The 12360-nt window shown below is 40.4% G+C and overlaps 1 protein-coding gene across 1 annotated transcript in view; it reads left to right on the plus strand.

The window, feature by feature from the left end:
• Positions 1 to 12360, plus strand: part of Hacd1 (3-hydroxyacyl-CoA dehydratase 1) — a 19628-nt gene that overhangs the window by 627 nt on the left and 6641 nt on the right. Inside the window, exons 2-5 of the mRNA XM_033759698.1 lie at positions 8206 to 8323; positions 8500 to 8518; positions 8595 to 8683; positions 10308 to 10429. Of these exons, the coding sequence (XP_033615589.1) occupies positions 8228 to 8323; positions 8500 to 8518; positions 8595 to 8683; positions 10308 to 10429 (326 nt within the window). The 5' untranslated portion in view covers positions 8206 to 8227. The remainder of the gene's footprint in view (positions 1 to 8205; positions 8324 to 8499; positions 8519 to 8594; positions 8684 to 10307; positions 10430 to 12360) is intronic.

Genomic DNA, 12360 nt, shown 5'->3' on the forward strand with positions numbered 1-12360 from the left:
GGTGTCCGGCGGGCGGCGGGGCGCGGGGAGTTAAGTATAGGACGCGGCCGGAATGCGGGGCCGAGGGCGGGTGCTTTTCCTGCGGCTGCAGATCAGTGTGCCGAGTTCCCTAGCCTTTGCCCGCGACTTGGAGTTCTTCGTTTCCCGTTGCTCTTCGTACTCCTTACTGGGGACGATTTTTCTTCTGTGACCCTACCTCACCCACCAAGGCCCAGTGATCGTGTCCAGCATCTTTAGGATCCCAAGCTGCGTTACTGATATCCAGACTGGTATTTCTGGCTCCTGGTGTGACTGGCGACTCCGGGTTACACAATGACTGTCGCTTGTGTGTCCACTGCTTCTGCAGACCTGTTTGGAAAATACTTTTCCTCTCTTTTCTTACATTGCCTCTTGGAAAGCTGTTTTCCCGGTACCACGCGAAGTATTATTAGCTCACATACCTATAAAGAAAAGTATTTTAAACTTTCTTCAGGATTTACATAGAACAACGTGATTAGCAAAGATTTAATGACCCTTGAGTACCGTATGGACTGCCTATTAGGTGCTTAGCTCATGAAGAGCAAAAAAAGTTAAACTATTCATTGAGGGTATACTGTGAAACTGCACTACTTATCTTTTTTTTTAAAGATGTATTATCTCAGTTTTAGTTCTCTATAATTCGGTGAGGGTTACATGATACTGCACTTTACAAATAGGGAAACCGAGGCACGGGGAGGCAAAGTCACTTGCTCAAGATCACAAACAGCAAACGTCAGACATGGATTCCCACCCGGACTATGAGAGTCCAGAGCTGGGTTACTTCTCCTTGCTCCTTTCCCGTGTTTTGTAATCTTGAAAGGACAGAAAAGTAACATATTCAAAACAAACTGAGATGGGTTCTGAATCAACCATGCCCTGCTGCCTTTCCATGCTGGAGGGACGGAAAGCCTTCTCTGGGCCGGCCTCATGCAGTTAACACACATTTTTGGAATATCTGCCGCGTGTTCATTGGTTGGCGGTCTCTTCCCTTTCCAGCCCTCTCCATTTGGGAGGCCAGCTTCCCATTTCAAAACCGAAGAACGCTACACAGTTCCAGTTTAACGTCTTCAACGAAAAGAAATAACAGTACACACAGCCTTCAGTGATTCCCGTTGACTCTGCCTTCGCCTGAGGAAGGGTCTTAGGCTGTCTGCCACTCAGGGCCATTTGCAGCCTGCTCCCTGATTCCTCTATCCAGTTCTCTTGCTTTTGAAGTCTCCTCTGATTTCTGTCCCTCAGAAACTCCTCATCACGCCACTTTGCGCCTTTGCTCAGCCTTGTAACTCTGTGTTCTCCCTCCCCTGACTCCTGACGGAGTCAACCTCTGGAGTTTTCTAGGTGTCCTGCCTCACCCCCGCAGAGTTCAGTGCCCGCTCCTTTGGGTTCTCACCGTGTCTTGCTGTTCTTCAGGCCTCCCCTAGTTCTCTTTCTAAACTCACTCGTCTCTGCCTGTGTTGAGAATGTCCCTTGTCATTTCCATCAAGCAGGAGTATCTACAGTGGAATAATCCGTGGAACTAACTCTGGGTACAACTTTTCTGTAGGCATTGAGCTTTGAAGAAGGAATAGGATTTGCAAAGTGGGGAGTGCACATTTTCAGTGAGATACATTGTAGAGATAAGCGAGTCTTTCTGTTGGATGGAGGATCGTGTTAGGGAATAGTGATAAGGTTGGAGAGATTGTGGTTTTGAGATTGGGATGAAATCACATACATTTAGTAGGGTGACAGGTGTCCATTGACCTTGTTTTGTTTATTTCCCTTTTAGCAGAACTTTGGAGTGTTTAATTTTTTTTGTAATATTGAAAGCAATAAAACAGTATTTAGGAAATATAGCAAATGGCTACACAAATGTTAAAAAAGGACTGTCAATTCTATAAGCCTAGCATAGCTTTTCATTTTCCTTTACTCTCTTTCATGAGTGTGCAGCCTTCTTCAAGTTTTTACTCAAATCTCCCTTTTTCAGGGCAAATTTAAATGGTGACCCACATACTAACCCTCCTTTATCTCCCTTGCTTCTTTATTTTTCTCTATCTCACTTATGGCCGTATAGCTGTACCATATATTTTACAAATTCTTCATAATTTATTGTCTGTTTTCCCTGTTAGAGTGCAAACTTCAGGAAGTCCTCAGTAAATATTTACTGAATGAATGAATACATACTTTAATATATTGTTTTTACAATATCTGCTGTATTGTGTATTCCCCTCTTTTTTACTTAATATTCTAACAAACATTTCTATGTAGCTTTCATATTCACAACGTTTTATGGATGTACAAGAATGTATAAAGTTATGTACAATAACATATTCAATCATGCCCCTGATGCTGTTTTGCTTTTGCTCATGTTGAATTTTGTGTGTTCGGGTGAGTCCACAAGAGTAGAATTACAATTTGAAGGACCTGACAATATTTATGGTACTTGCTCATCATGGGCTTCTGTTTAGGCAAATGAGACGGCACTCCAGCTTTTTGGCAAACACATTTGAGCCTGTACGAATAAGGCTACTGTCCTAGGTCAGGTGTGGGACGTAAGCTTAATCTTCTGGGCCTGTTTTTGAAGAGGTGCCAGAGGAAAGACAGGTAGGGAGAATCCAAAAAGCTTTATGAAGGAGACCCCAGCATTTAAACTAAGCTTTGAAGGACAAGTAAGACTTCACAGGTGCAGATGATGCAACAGCATGAGTTAGGGTAGAGATGTGAGACTGTAAGAGACCCTTTGGGTCAGTAGCAAACAGGAAGGGCTCGAGCACAGAGTGGGACGGGGACCTTGGGTTACTGCCAAAGGCTTCAGGGACCTTGGTGATCTGTTTAGATTTCAGTTGGTCAACAGTAGCGGAATGTGCTTATTACAGGTTTTGTCATGCTGCTTTATAGCTGGATAATCTTTGGACAAGTGAAATCTCTCTGACCCTGAGTTTTCCCATCTGTTAAAACTGGAATGACAAAACTACTTTGTTAAGTTTTTTTTTCAAAGAGTAAACAAGTCAGAGATATAACGAAGCTCTTAGCAGGGTGCCTGATGCATGGGGAGTGGTTGAAAGATGCCAATTCCTGTCTCTGAAGGTTAATTTAAAATTGCACTTCTGGCAAAAAAAGAAAGCCTAAGATATTTTCACAATATGTGTAGTGCGACTTTGTGGAGCAGTGAACCCAAGGTTCATTTCCCAAAACGTTCAGTAACAAACATATCTTTTAGATGCATTTTGTTGCAGACAAGGAGAGATTGATTATATGGATCTACTTCAATTTGCTATCCATACTTCTGCTTATGGACAACTGAATTTTTTCCAGTTTGGGGCTATTACAGATAAATGCGAGAACATTCCTGTACTAGTCCGAGAATGGCCGTAGGCTTTCATTTTTCTTGGCTAGATACCTACAAGTGGGTCATACCATAATCAAAATTTTGATTTCCTAAGAAACTCCTAAGCATTTGATCTTTTTTACCTCTCCACAGGCAATGAATGACGGTTTAGTAGTTTTACACCCCCACTAGTATTTTGTATGGCCACTCACGGTAATTTTAGATATTTAGTGCCCATACTGTGTCTTGTCGTTGTGGTTTTCTTTTTTATTTTCCTTGTAGCTAATGACACTTCTTGTGTGCTTACTTGCTTCTTGTCTGTCTTCTTGGGTACAGTGTCTGTTCAAATCTCTTACCATTTTTTTTCTCTCTTAATGAGTTGTTCGATTTCCTGACACTGAGTTCTAAGGTTCCTTACATAGTCTGGACAGAAGTTTCTCTGCCAACTTTTGGCAAATATTTCCTCTCAGTTCTGACTTGGCTTTCATTCTCCTAACAGTGTCTCTCCAGGACATGTGGTCTTAGTCTTAATTTAAATCCAAGTTATCAGGCTCTTCTCTCATCTGAATCTTTCAGCCTAAGTCTTTAATGGCATGAGAGTGTATGTGCAGTCAGTTGAAACACTCATATGTGGGTTGCAAAAGACGGTAATAATTTAGTCTGGGAAGGCAATATAGAGATGTTTATGAACAACACTTGAAAGTAGAGATGTATGCAAATGAAGACCATCTCTTGTTAAAGCTTCCAAATGGCTCTTTTAAAGAGAATATGAAGAAGAAATTACAAGTGAGAATATTACCTTTTTTCAAAAACTGTTGAAATAATGAGTCTAGGTAATGAACATCCTTCACTGCCAGCATCACCAAACAGAGCAATAGCCAGAAATTGTGTTCCTTGTAGAAGAAATACTAACAGCAGCTTACTTGTATGTGTTATCCTTGCCAGAAATTCAAACTCGAATCTCATCAGTCCCCTAGAACTAGCTGCCTGTCTACAGGAAGTACAAGGGACAGAACATGATAAATGGCATGTGGGTGTCCAGTTAGCAGAATTTACAGGAAGAGGTATTCTGCAGGACTAACCACCATTCAACAAATTGTAAAAGAAAGAAGAACTCAGGAAGAAGGGAAACCTTCTAGATCAAGAGTCATGAAAGACATACCGACTAATTACAGTGTATGAATCTTATTTCAATTGTGATTTTTAAAAATTAGGAGGCAACTGAGGAAATTGGTACTGTGGCTCAATATTTATGATATCGACAAGTCATTTTGTACATGGAATAGTGAGTGGTACGATAGTTTTACTTATTAAAATAATTATTTTAGCAATGCATAAGGAAACATTTATGAATCATATTATAAGGCAGCATGTATCTGATTCAAAATAATTAGGGGAAGAGAGGCAGTTTGAAACAAGATCACCCATAAGACGATAATTGTTGAAGCTGGCTACTGGTCACATGGGGGTTCGTTATTCTATTCTCTGTACCTTTGTATGTATTTGAAATTGCTCACAATGTTAAAAAGCAATGTTAAATTTTTTAAAAGAAGGAAATAGAATTGTAGATAACTGTTTTTCAAGGAATGGATGGACAGTTTCTAAGAATTTAAGAAACCCTGGAAGACAGAGACCCCCTCAGTAGGGTTTGTCAGGGACAGCTGTGTCTGTAGCAGCAGGACATAAAGACTCCCGAGTTTTCCAGGTCAGGGCAAATCCCTCTCCTCACGGCATTCCTCTTTTATCCCCACTGACTGATTTAAGGGGCCCCTGCAGCACATAGTTACTTCTTCTTCTCTAGTTTCCTTGCTCAGTACCTGGCTGAGCAATTAATGTTGAGCCTGAAAGATAAATAAGTGAACGAATGAATTAAGCAGCAAGAAATTGTCTATCTATGGGGCATGTTTTCTGTTGGTTGTTCTTACTTGTTTGGGTTCATGTAATCGACCGCCCTGGAGTATTTAAACAGAAAGCAGAAAAGAACATCCCATTAGGGAAAGAATTCCTAATGGCAGAAATTCCAATTGCTCTTGGGTTGTTTTACCACAATTGCTAACCTGATGGTTGAAAGAAGACCAGAGTTAATTAAATGTAGTGCCATTAGAGAAACTTTGATGATGTCTCCCTGTGACAGTGGGTTTAGGAAGTGAGCTCTGACTTTGTTTATTGGAAAGCAGATATAAATGGTTCGGTGGTCCTTTTGAATCCCAGGGTGAGTTAATTTATTTTAAGCAGTGTAGTGATTGGTATAGGATGTTATACTCCTTGCTACAATACTGCCACCTGTGGGGCGACAGTAAAACCTGTAATGCAATACGCTGACTTTTGGACAATGCTATTCAAAAGTGGAGAAAATGAAATTTAAATTAATCCTTTGATGAGTTCTTTGGCAGGTTAATGATTGCTTCTCATATTTATCTCTTACACATAGGTTTTCCTTAAAAAAGACAAGTGTGTGGGAAAATGCAAATACAAAAATTAAGCTTTTCATGTTATTGGAAGCACGGGGCCTTGGAATCAGAGATAATGTTATCACAAAATTTTAACCCTGGAAGGTACCTAAGGCACTGTCCAGACTAGCAGGCTCAGTTCACGTTTGGCTCTCACAGAAGATAAAACAGAAATCCAGTGCAGTGAGGCTGGGGGAATAGCGTGGGATATTTCAATCTTGTCACTAGCTTCCTCCGAAACTGGGTTCTGAAACTTAGCATTTGCATCCCTTTGGAGAGGCCTTCAGACTTTTTCTCTTTTTGAAAGCACACTGCAACTGATTACTTGTGCACACAGTCTCTGGGTCACTTTTATAAGGCACTTACTTAAACACGAGCGGCTGTGTCGGCTAATGTCCCAGGGCGCAGTGCAAACCTAGAGTCAGACCAAGTCGCTGTCAGGATTCGGGAGCAGAGACTGAGCTCAGCACTGGGTTCAGACCCCAGCTGGCTGGCCGGATATCTGTCTGTGCCCTGTATCTGGGTAGTGACACAGGACACTAGTACTCTCTTACCTTACCGTTATTGTATCACGGATTACCATGTGACGGTGTCTAGAACGTCGCATTTGTTGCCATTGTGAATATTTCTGCATTTCCAAAGTCTTTGCTGGTTCCAGCCATTTAGTTACCTGACTTGTCATACCTGCTAAGAGAGTCATTGCTTTTACCCCACTCTGCTAAGGAGAAACTCTAGAAGTGCCACTCCGCCGTTTCCTTGCTTTTCCATGAGTTCACATCTTTGCCGCATTCATTCAGGGGTTTCTGTGCAGGCAGTCTTTTTCACCCACTGGTCCGTGGTGTGCGTGAGTGTTGTTTAAAGTTAAGACTCCGTAATTTTGTATTTCGTAAGTCCACCGAGGCACGTCAGAGGTCCCTGGTCTTAAAGACTAGACTACTCATTTCCAGGGATGTATCTACTCCAGATTTCGAAAAGCTAAGGATGCGGTGACTTCCTTAACCTTTAGTGTGCCTTGGTAATTGTGAGGGGAGCTGAGGAAAAATCACCTCTTGTGACTCTAGGAGGAATGAAAAGTAGGAAAAAAACTGGTGTCTGCGAGTATAACTTATATTTTAAGAACTCTTTGATGGGAACAGAATGTATGTTTAACACTGTGTATGCCTAAGTTGAAAAGCAACGGCATATAATTTTTTTCTTTTTTAAAGTTTATCATTTGTTTATTTATTTAGTATCAGGGATCAAACTTAGGACCTTGTGCTTGCAAAGCAGGCACAGTGCCACAGAGCTACATCCCCGGCTCTATTTTATTTCTTTTTTTAAAAATAAACTCTTTAGAAACAGGCTCATGTATGATCTGCTGTATGTATTCCTTCTGTGCTGTGGCAATTGTTTTTTTATTTAGTGAAAATTATGTAAATAGTAATTGATGATGCTCATTGAAGATTTCCACTTGTACCTATATATGACGTACTATGCGTTTGTATAAAATACATTTATAAACACATTACTGCATTTGAAAGCTTTCTATCTGAAGATGCATTCATATAGTTGAAATGCTGCACCACAGTCTTACTTCTGGTAGTAATTTCTTTAGTCTTTCAGTTTTCTTGCTGAAACCAAAAATACTCGGGACATTGTTTTGTCTCTCTCTGGTCGGTCCCTTCCATGTTCCATTCTTCTTCCTCCTCCTCCTTCTCCTCCTGTTCTTCTTCTTCAAGTCAACATAAAAGTGCTATTTGTCATTTTTTTTTTCTCCATTAAAAAATGGAATAGTGAACCGAGAGCAAAGTGACATACGGCACAGCTATACAAGTAGCGTAACTGTATAAATATGTACATAGCAAAACTGTAAGTTGTGACAGTTCTTTTTGGGAAGTTCTGGGATATTTTAAAAATTGTGATAATATATACGAGAAGTGACCACCTTCAGGTTTTTAAAATACACAGTTCAGTGGCTTCAGTGCATTCACATCGTTCTTTTTTTGGCTTGTGTTTTTGAGGCAGGGTCCCGCTATGTAGTTCAGGCTGGTCTTCTAGTCACTGGGTGGCACAGGCTGGCTGTGAACTCGTGGCAGTCGTCCTGCCTCGGCTGCCTGAGTGCTGGGATTACAGGTGTGCACCACCACGCCTGGCTTACATTCACATTGTTGTGTGGCCATCATCACGGTCCATTTGCCTGGCTTATTTTACTGAACATAATGTCTTCACGATTCATCCGTGTCATAGCAAGTGTTGGAATTCCTTTCCTTTCGAAGGCTGGGCAGTGTTCCATTGCATGTTTACACCATATGTTGTTTATCCATTCAGCCTTTGATGGACACTTGGTTTGCTTCTGCCTTTTAGTTACTATTAACAATACTGCTTTGAGCATGCGCACACACATTAGTGATACTCATTTTGGTAGAACTTCATAAAATACTTTTTTTTCTTTAGGTGGTTGGTTCTAGCTATTGCCATGGTACGTTTTTATATGGAAAAAGGAACACACAGAGGTTTATATAAAAGTATTCAGAAGACACTTAAATTTTTCCAAACATTTGCCTTACTTGAGGTAAGTTTTTCATCATGTTATTTTTCTATAATGCTTAGTTGACTGTTCTTGTTGAATGATACATTTTATTTTGCTCATTACATACCTCTTATGGATGTATGTAATGCCAGAGTTGACAGGGATTTATTTTTTGCTTTATATTATTAACTTGTGATTTTTTTTAAATTCACTTACAGATAGTCCACTGTTTAATTGGTGAGTTTTTCTTGAGTTTTGTCTTTTTTTTATAAATTGATGTTAGGACAGTTGTTGACTTATTTTTCTCTTCAAGGAATTGTACCTACTTCTGTGCTTGTGACCGGGGTCCAAGTGAGTTCAAGAATCTTTATGGTGTGGCTGGTTACTCACAGTATAAAACCGGTAAGGGACGCAGAAATGTTTTGTACTTGAGCACGTAGGCAAGCTTTTCAGCATTAGGAATCTAAAACACTGACATTCTTACATTTCAGGAAGCAGAATGATTAGGCCAAGAAGGTCTTGGGCTGGAATTGAGTTAGCAGCGTACACCGACTTAGGGCTGTAGTACAATGACGGAAACACAGCGAAACCAAATATTGGTGTTTTATATCCATATTGTACTCTTGAACATTTTTCCAGTGTTTAAAATTGTATCTTCTATCAGATCACAAACTGCAATGTTTTCTATTAAATTTTCTTCCCTATCAAAGTTACTCTTTTATATAATTGGAAGCATCAGCATAAACAGTTTATTTTTCCTCATTTAGCATTGAATATTGTAGCAAAGACAGAATACTCAATACAGTTCTGTATGTTTGAACAAATGGGAAAGTCTGAATTAAAAGTGAGTCTTTTTATCAAAGGATATAAAAATCTCAGGAGGCCTAAGTGCAGAAGATCTGTCATACAACAAGGTGACTGTGGTTAATAACATCACATTCTGTACCGTAAGCATTCATACTTTTAATTTGTCTGTTAGAAAGGAATTTCAAAAAAGTTAGGACTGAGAAACTTGGGTGAAAATAAACGTATTATTTATGGAAGTGTGGCGGGAGAGAGACTAATAATGACTGAATCTAAATCAGGGCTTAGGCCTTTTAGACGAAACAGACACACGGCAGACGCTGTCAAGATCCGTATTGGGCCCTTTAAGCCCATGTCGGAAACATTTCCCAGCTCCGCCCTCCTGACCTTCTTGACAGCCTTTGTAGTCTCCGGTCTGCGGTCTTCTTGAGGACAGATCTCTGCCCCCTTTCCACTCTGCAGATTCCTTTCTTGTCTCCTCTGTGCCTGGGGACAGATCTTTGACCTTCTGTCCTTTTATTTCACTGCACCTTATCCCTCTTGACTGCTGGTTTTCACTCGGCGACTCTATCCACCTGGTCGCTTACCTGGGTCTGCCCTGTGGATAGCAGCGGTCCTGCGCCTCCCAGAGAGCCAAACGCTTTCTGAATGAAGATTGCGTACTGCAAAAGCAGGAGTGCGTTGACAGAATAATGAAGAGGCTGTTCTGGGAGCGGATCGTTGTAATAGCTGGGCTAGGACCATGAGGAGTCTGAAGAATAAACAGGAAGAAAGGCAGTGATGGAGTGGTCAACGCTAACTAGACATGAAATTAGAGAGCAGCTCGGTAGGGTGGTGGCTCTTTCCGAAGAAAACAAAGGCTCCTTCCGCCCTCTTCTCCACCAGAGGCTCTGTTCCTTCCTGTTACACTTCTCCACCACAGCAGTTACCCATCAGCACAGACTGTTCCTCTTGTTTTTAGGGGGGTGGTTTCCTAGAGTTACTGCCTTGAGTGAAGGATGAGCAGCAGAACTAGTGAATAGTTGACCATTTCTGTGCGTAGCACTAAGTTCGATGCTTATAACTGATTCTTTACTAGGGACTGTATTTAGTTTTCCATATCGCATCTGTCTAGCCTGAGCATTCTGTTAGAAGGCGAGAAATATTGAAAAGGATCACAACACAGAGCTCACCGAAACATCAATTCTAGGTTGACAAGCGTTGGATTTCTCTAATTTTGCAGATCCAGAACGAGGAGAGTGTGGTGCTTTTTCTGGTCTCGTGGACAGTGACCGAGATCACGCGCTATTCCTTCTACACATTCAGCCTTCTCCACCACTTGCCGTACTTCATTAAATGGGCCAGGTGGCGATGTCTTGCACGTTAGCTTCTCGCTGTCCGGTGCATGCTGATTTTGTGTGCTGAGCTAACACCAGAGAATTAAAATTTGTGTTGTGGCTAGCTCTGTGATAGCAGCGTGCTCTTGTTCTGGAAATTAGCAGCATCACAGCTTGTATTAAAAAGCTGGATTTAATGATCAGAGACAAATCATACTGAAATACATTTTGTGTAACCTCAACCCCAGGCAAATCCTATTCTTGACCTCAGGATCGGTCTTTATTTTCCTTTGAAGACACCTTATATATTTTTGGAATTATATTGAATGAACTATACCAAATATGGTATTTGTTTGATTTAAATTATTATTATTTTATTTATTTATTGGTACCAGGCATCAAACTTGGGACCTTGCGCTTACAAGACAGGCGATGGAACCACTGAGCTAAATCCCTGATTTAAATTATTTTAACAGATAGTATAAGCAATATCTTTTTTTCTGTTTTTGCTGTAAATGGCTGAGACAGACTTTTTGAAAGTTTATATTTGAAATTGTATTGTTTGAAATGTGGGCCAAATTTATATCCTAAAGCAGTACTTTTTTTTTTGTACCGGGGTTGAACTCTGAACCTTGTGCTTGGGAGGCAGGCACAGTGCCACTGAGCTAAATCCCATGCCCCTAAAGCAGTAATTTTTAAAGTGCAAAAATGCCCTATTCTTTTTTTGTTTTTTTTTTTTTTGTATCAGGGATCGAACTTGGGACCTTGCGCTTGTGAGACAGGTGGCAAACCGCTGGGCTAAACCCCTGGCCCCTCTTTTTGAAGATTGAATTCTTCGAGAAACATATTTTACCAAGTTATTATAAAAATGAAAGTACTTTTCAGAAGGTAGCGATGCTCATCACTTTACCACCAACACCCACCAGAATTTTTGGAGAACAAATCAAAACCAGCACTGATTTGTTTATTCTGTTCTTGTACTTACAGTAGCAGTAGCCAAGTGATAAGCAGTGGGTACTTGCCGCACACCTGAGATGCAGGGGTGAATGTATCATGCACTTATACCCTCTCGGGATGAAGGCAAAAAGTTAAAACCTTGATAGATAGTAGTGCTAGTAAATGCCAGGTGTAAGTTCCACCTAGGCAGGAGAGAAAAGATAAACCAGGTATTCATACTTAGAATTACTTAAGAATATAAACTCCAGAAGTAATATGCTTTTACTGTAAAAAGTTCAGACAATGCAGGTGTACATAAAAAAAACACAGAAAGCTGTTTATCTCCTTGTGCAACTCTCGGCTTGTCCCTGGAGGAAGAAACTGTCCTCAACTAGGGTTTTCATAATACAAATGTAAAGACACATATGTGGGTTTAAGAGGCTGATATGACACCTGCTTTCTGTGTATATCTTGGAGCTTTTTCTTCCTCTCTGCAGATACATTTTGATCTAGCTCTTTGCTACACAATATTCCGCAGCGTGATTGAACCAGCTCTCTAGTGCTAGAATTTAGATTGTTTTCAGCCTTCTGATATTATAAGTAATGCTCGGAGACATTATAAATAATGCCATATTTATGTAGCATTGAAAATCTGTATTATTTTTAAAAACATCAATATGTGTGGTAGTACATTGTTATTTCTTAGCTAGTTTCAGACTTGTTTCTGATCCTCATGTGTTGAAAGCAGTTAATCCTTTTTGTATAGGACTAGTGATTAGTTCTTTTTAAAATAACTCATGTATTATATATGTTCAAACATAAATTAGAATATATGAATAAATACAAAAGAATAAAAGTTTTTGTTGCCAGGCGTGGTGGCGCATGCCTATAATCCCAGCACTCGGGAGGCTGAGGCAGGAAGATTGCTGTGAGTTCGAGACCAGCCTGGGCTACACAGTGAGTTCCAGAGCAGCCTGAACTACATAGTGAGACCCTGTCTCAAAAAACCAAAAAAAAAAAAAA

Source organism: Fukomys damarensis, unplaced genomic scaffold (genome assembly GCF_012274545.1).
Source record: "Fukomys damarensis isolate Sample0158 unplaced genomic scaffold, DMR_v1.0_HiC HiC_scaffold_37, whole genome shotgun sequence".
In the NCBI taxonomy this organism is placed as follows: domain Eukaryota; kingdom Metazoa; phylum Chordata; class Mammalia; order Rodentia; family Bathyergidae; genus Fukomys; species Fukomys damarensis.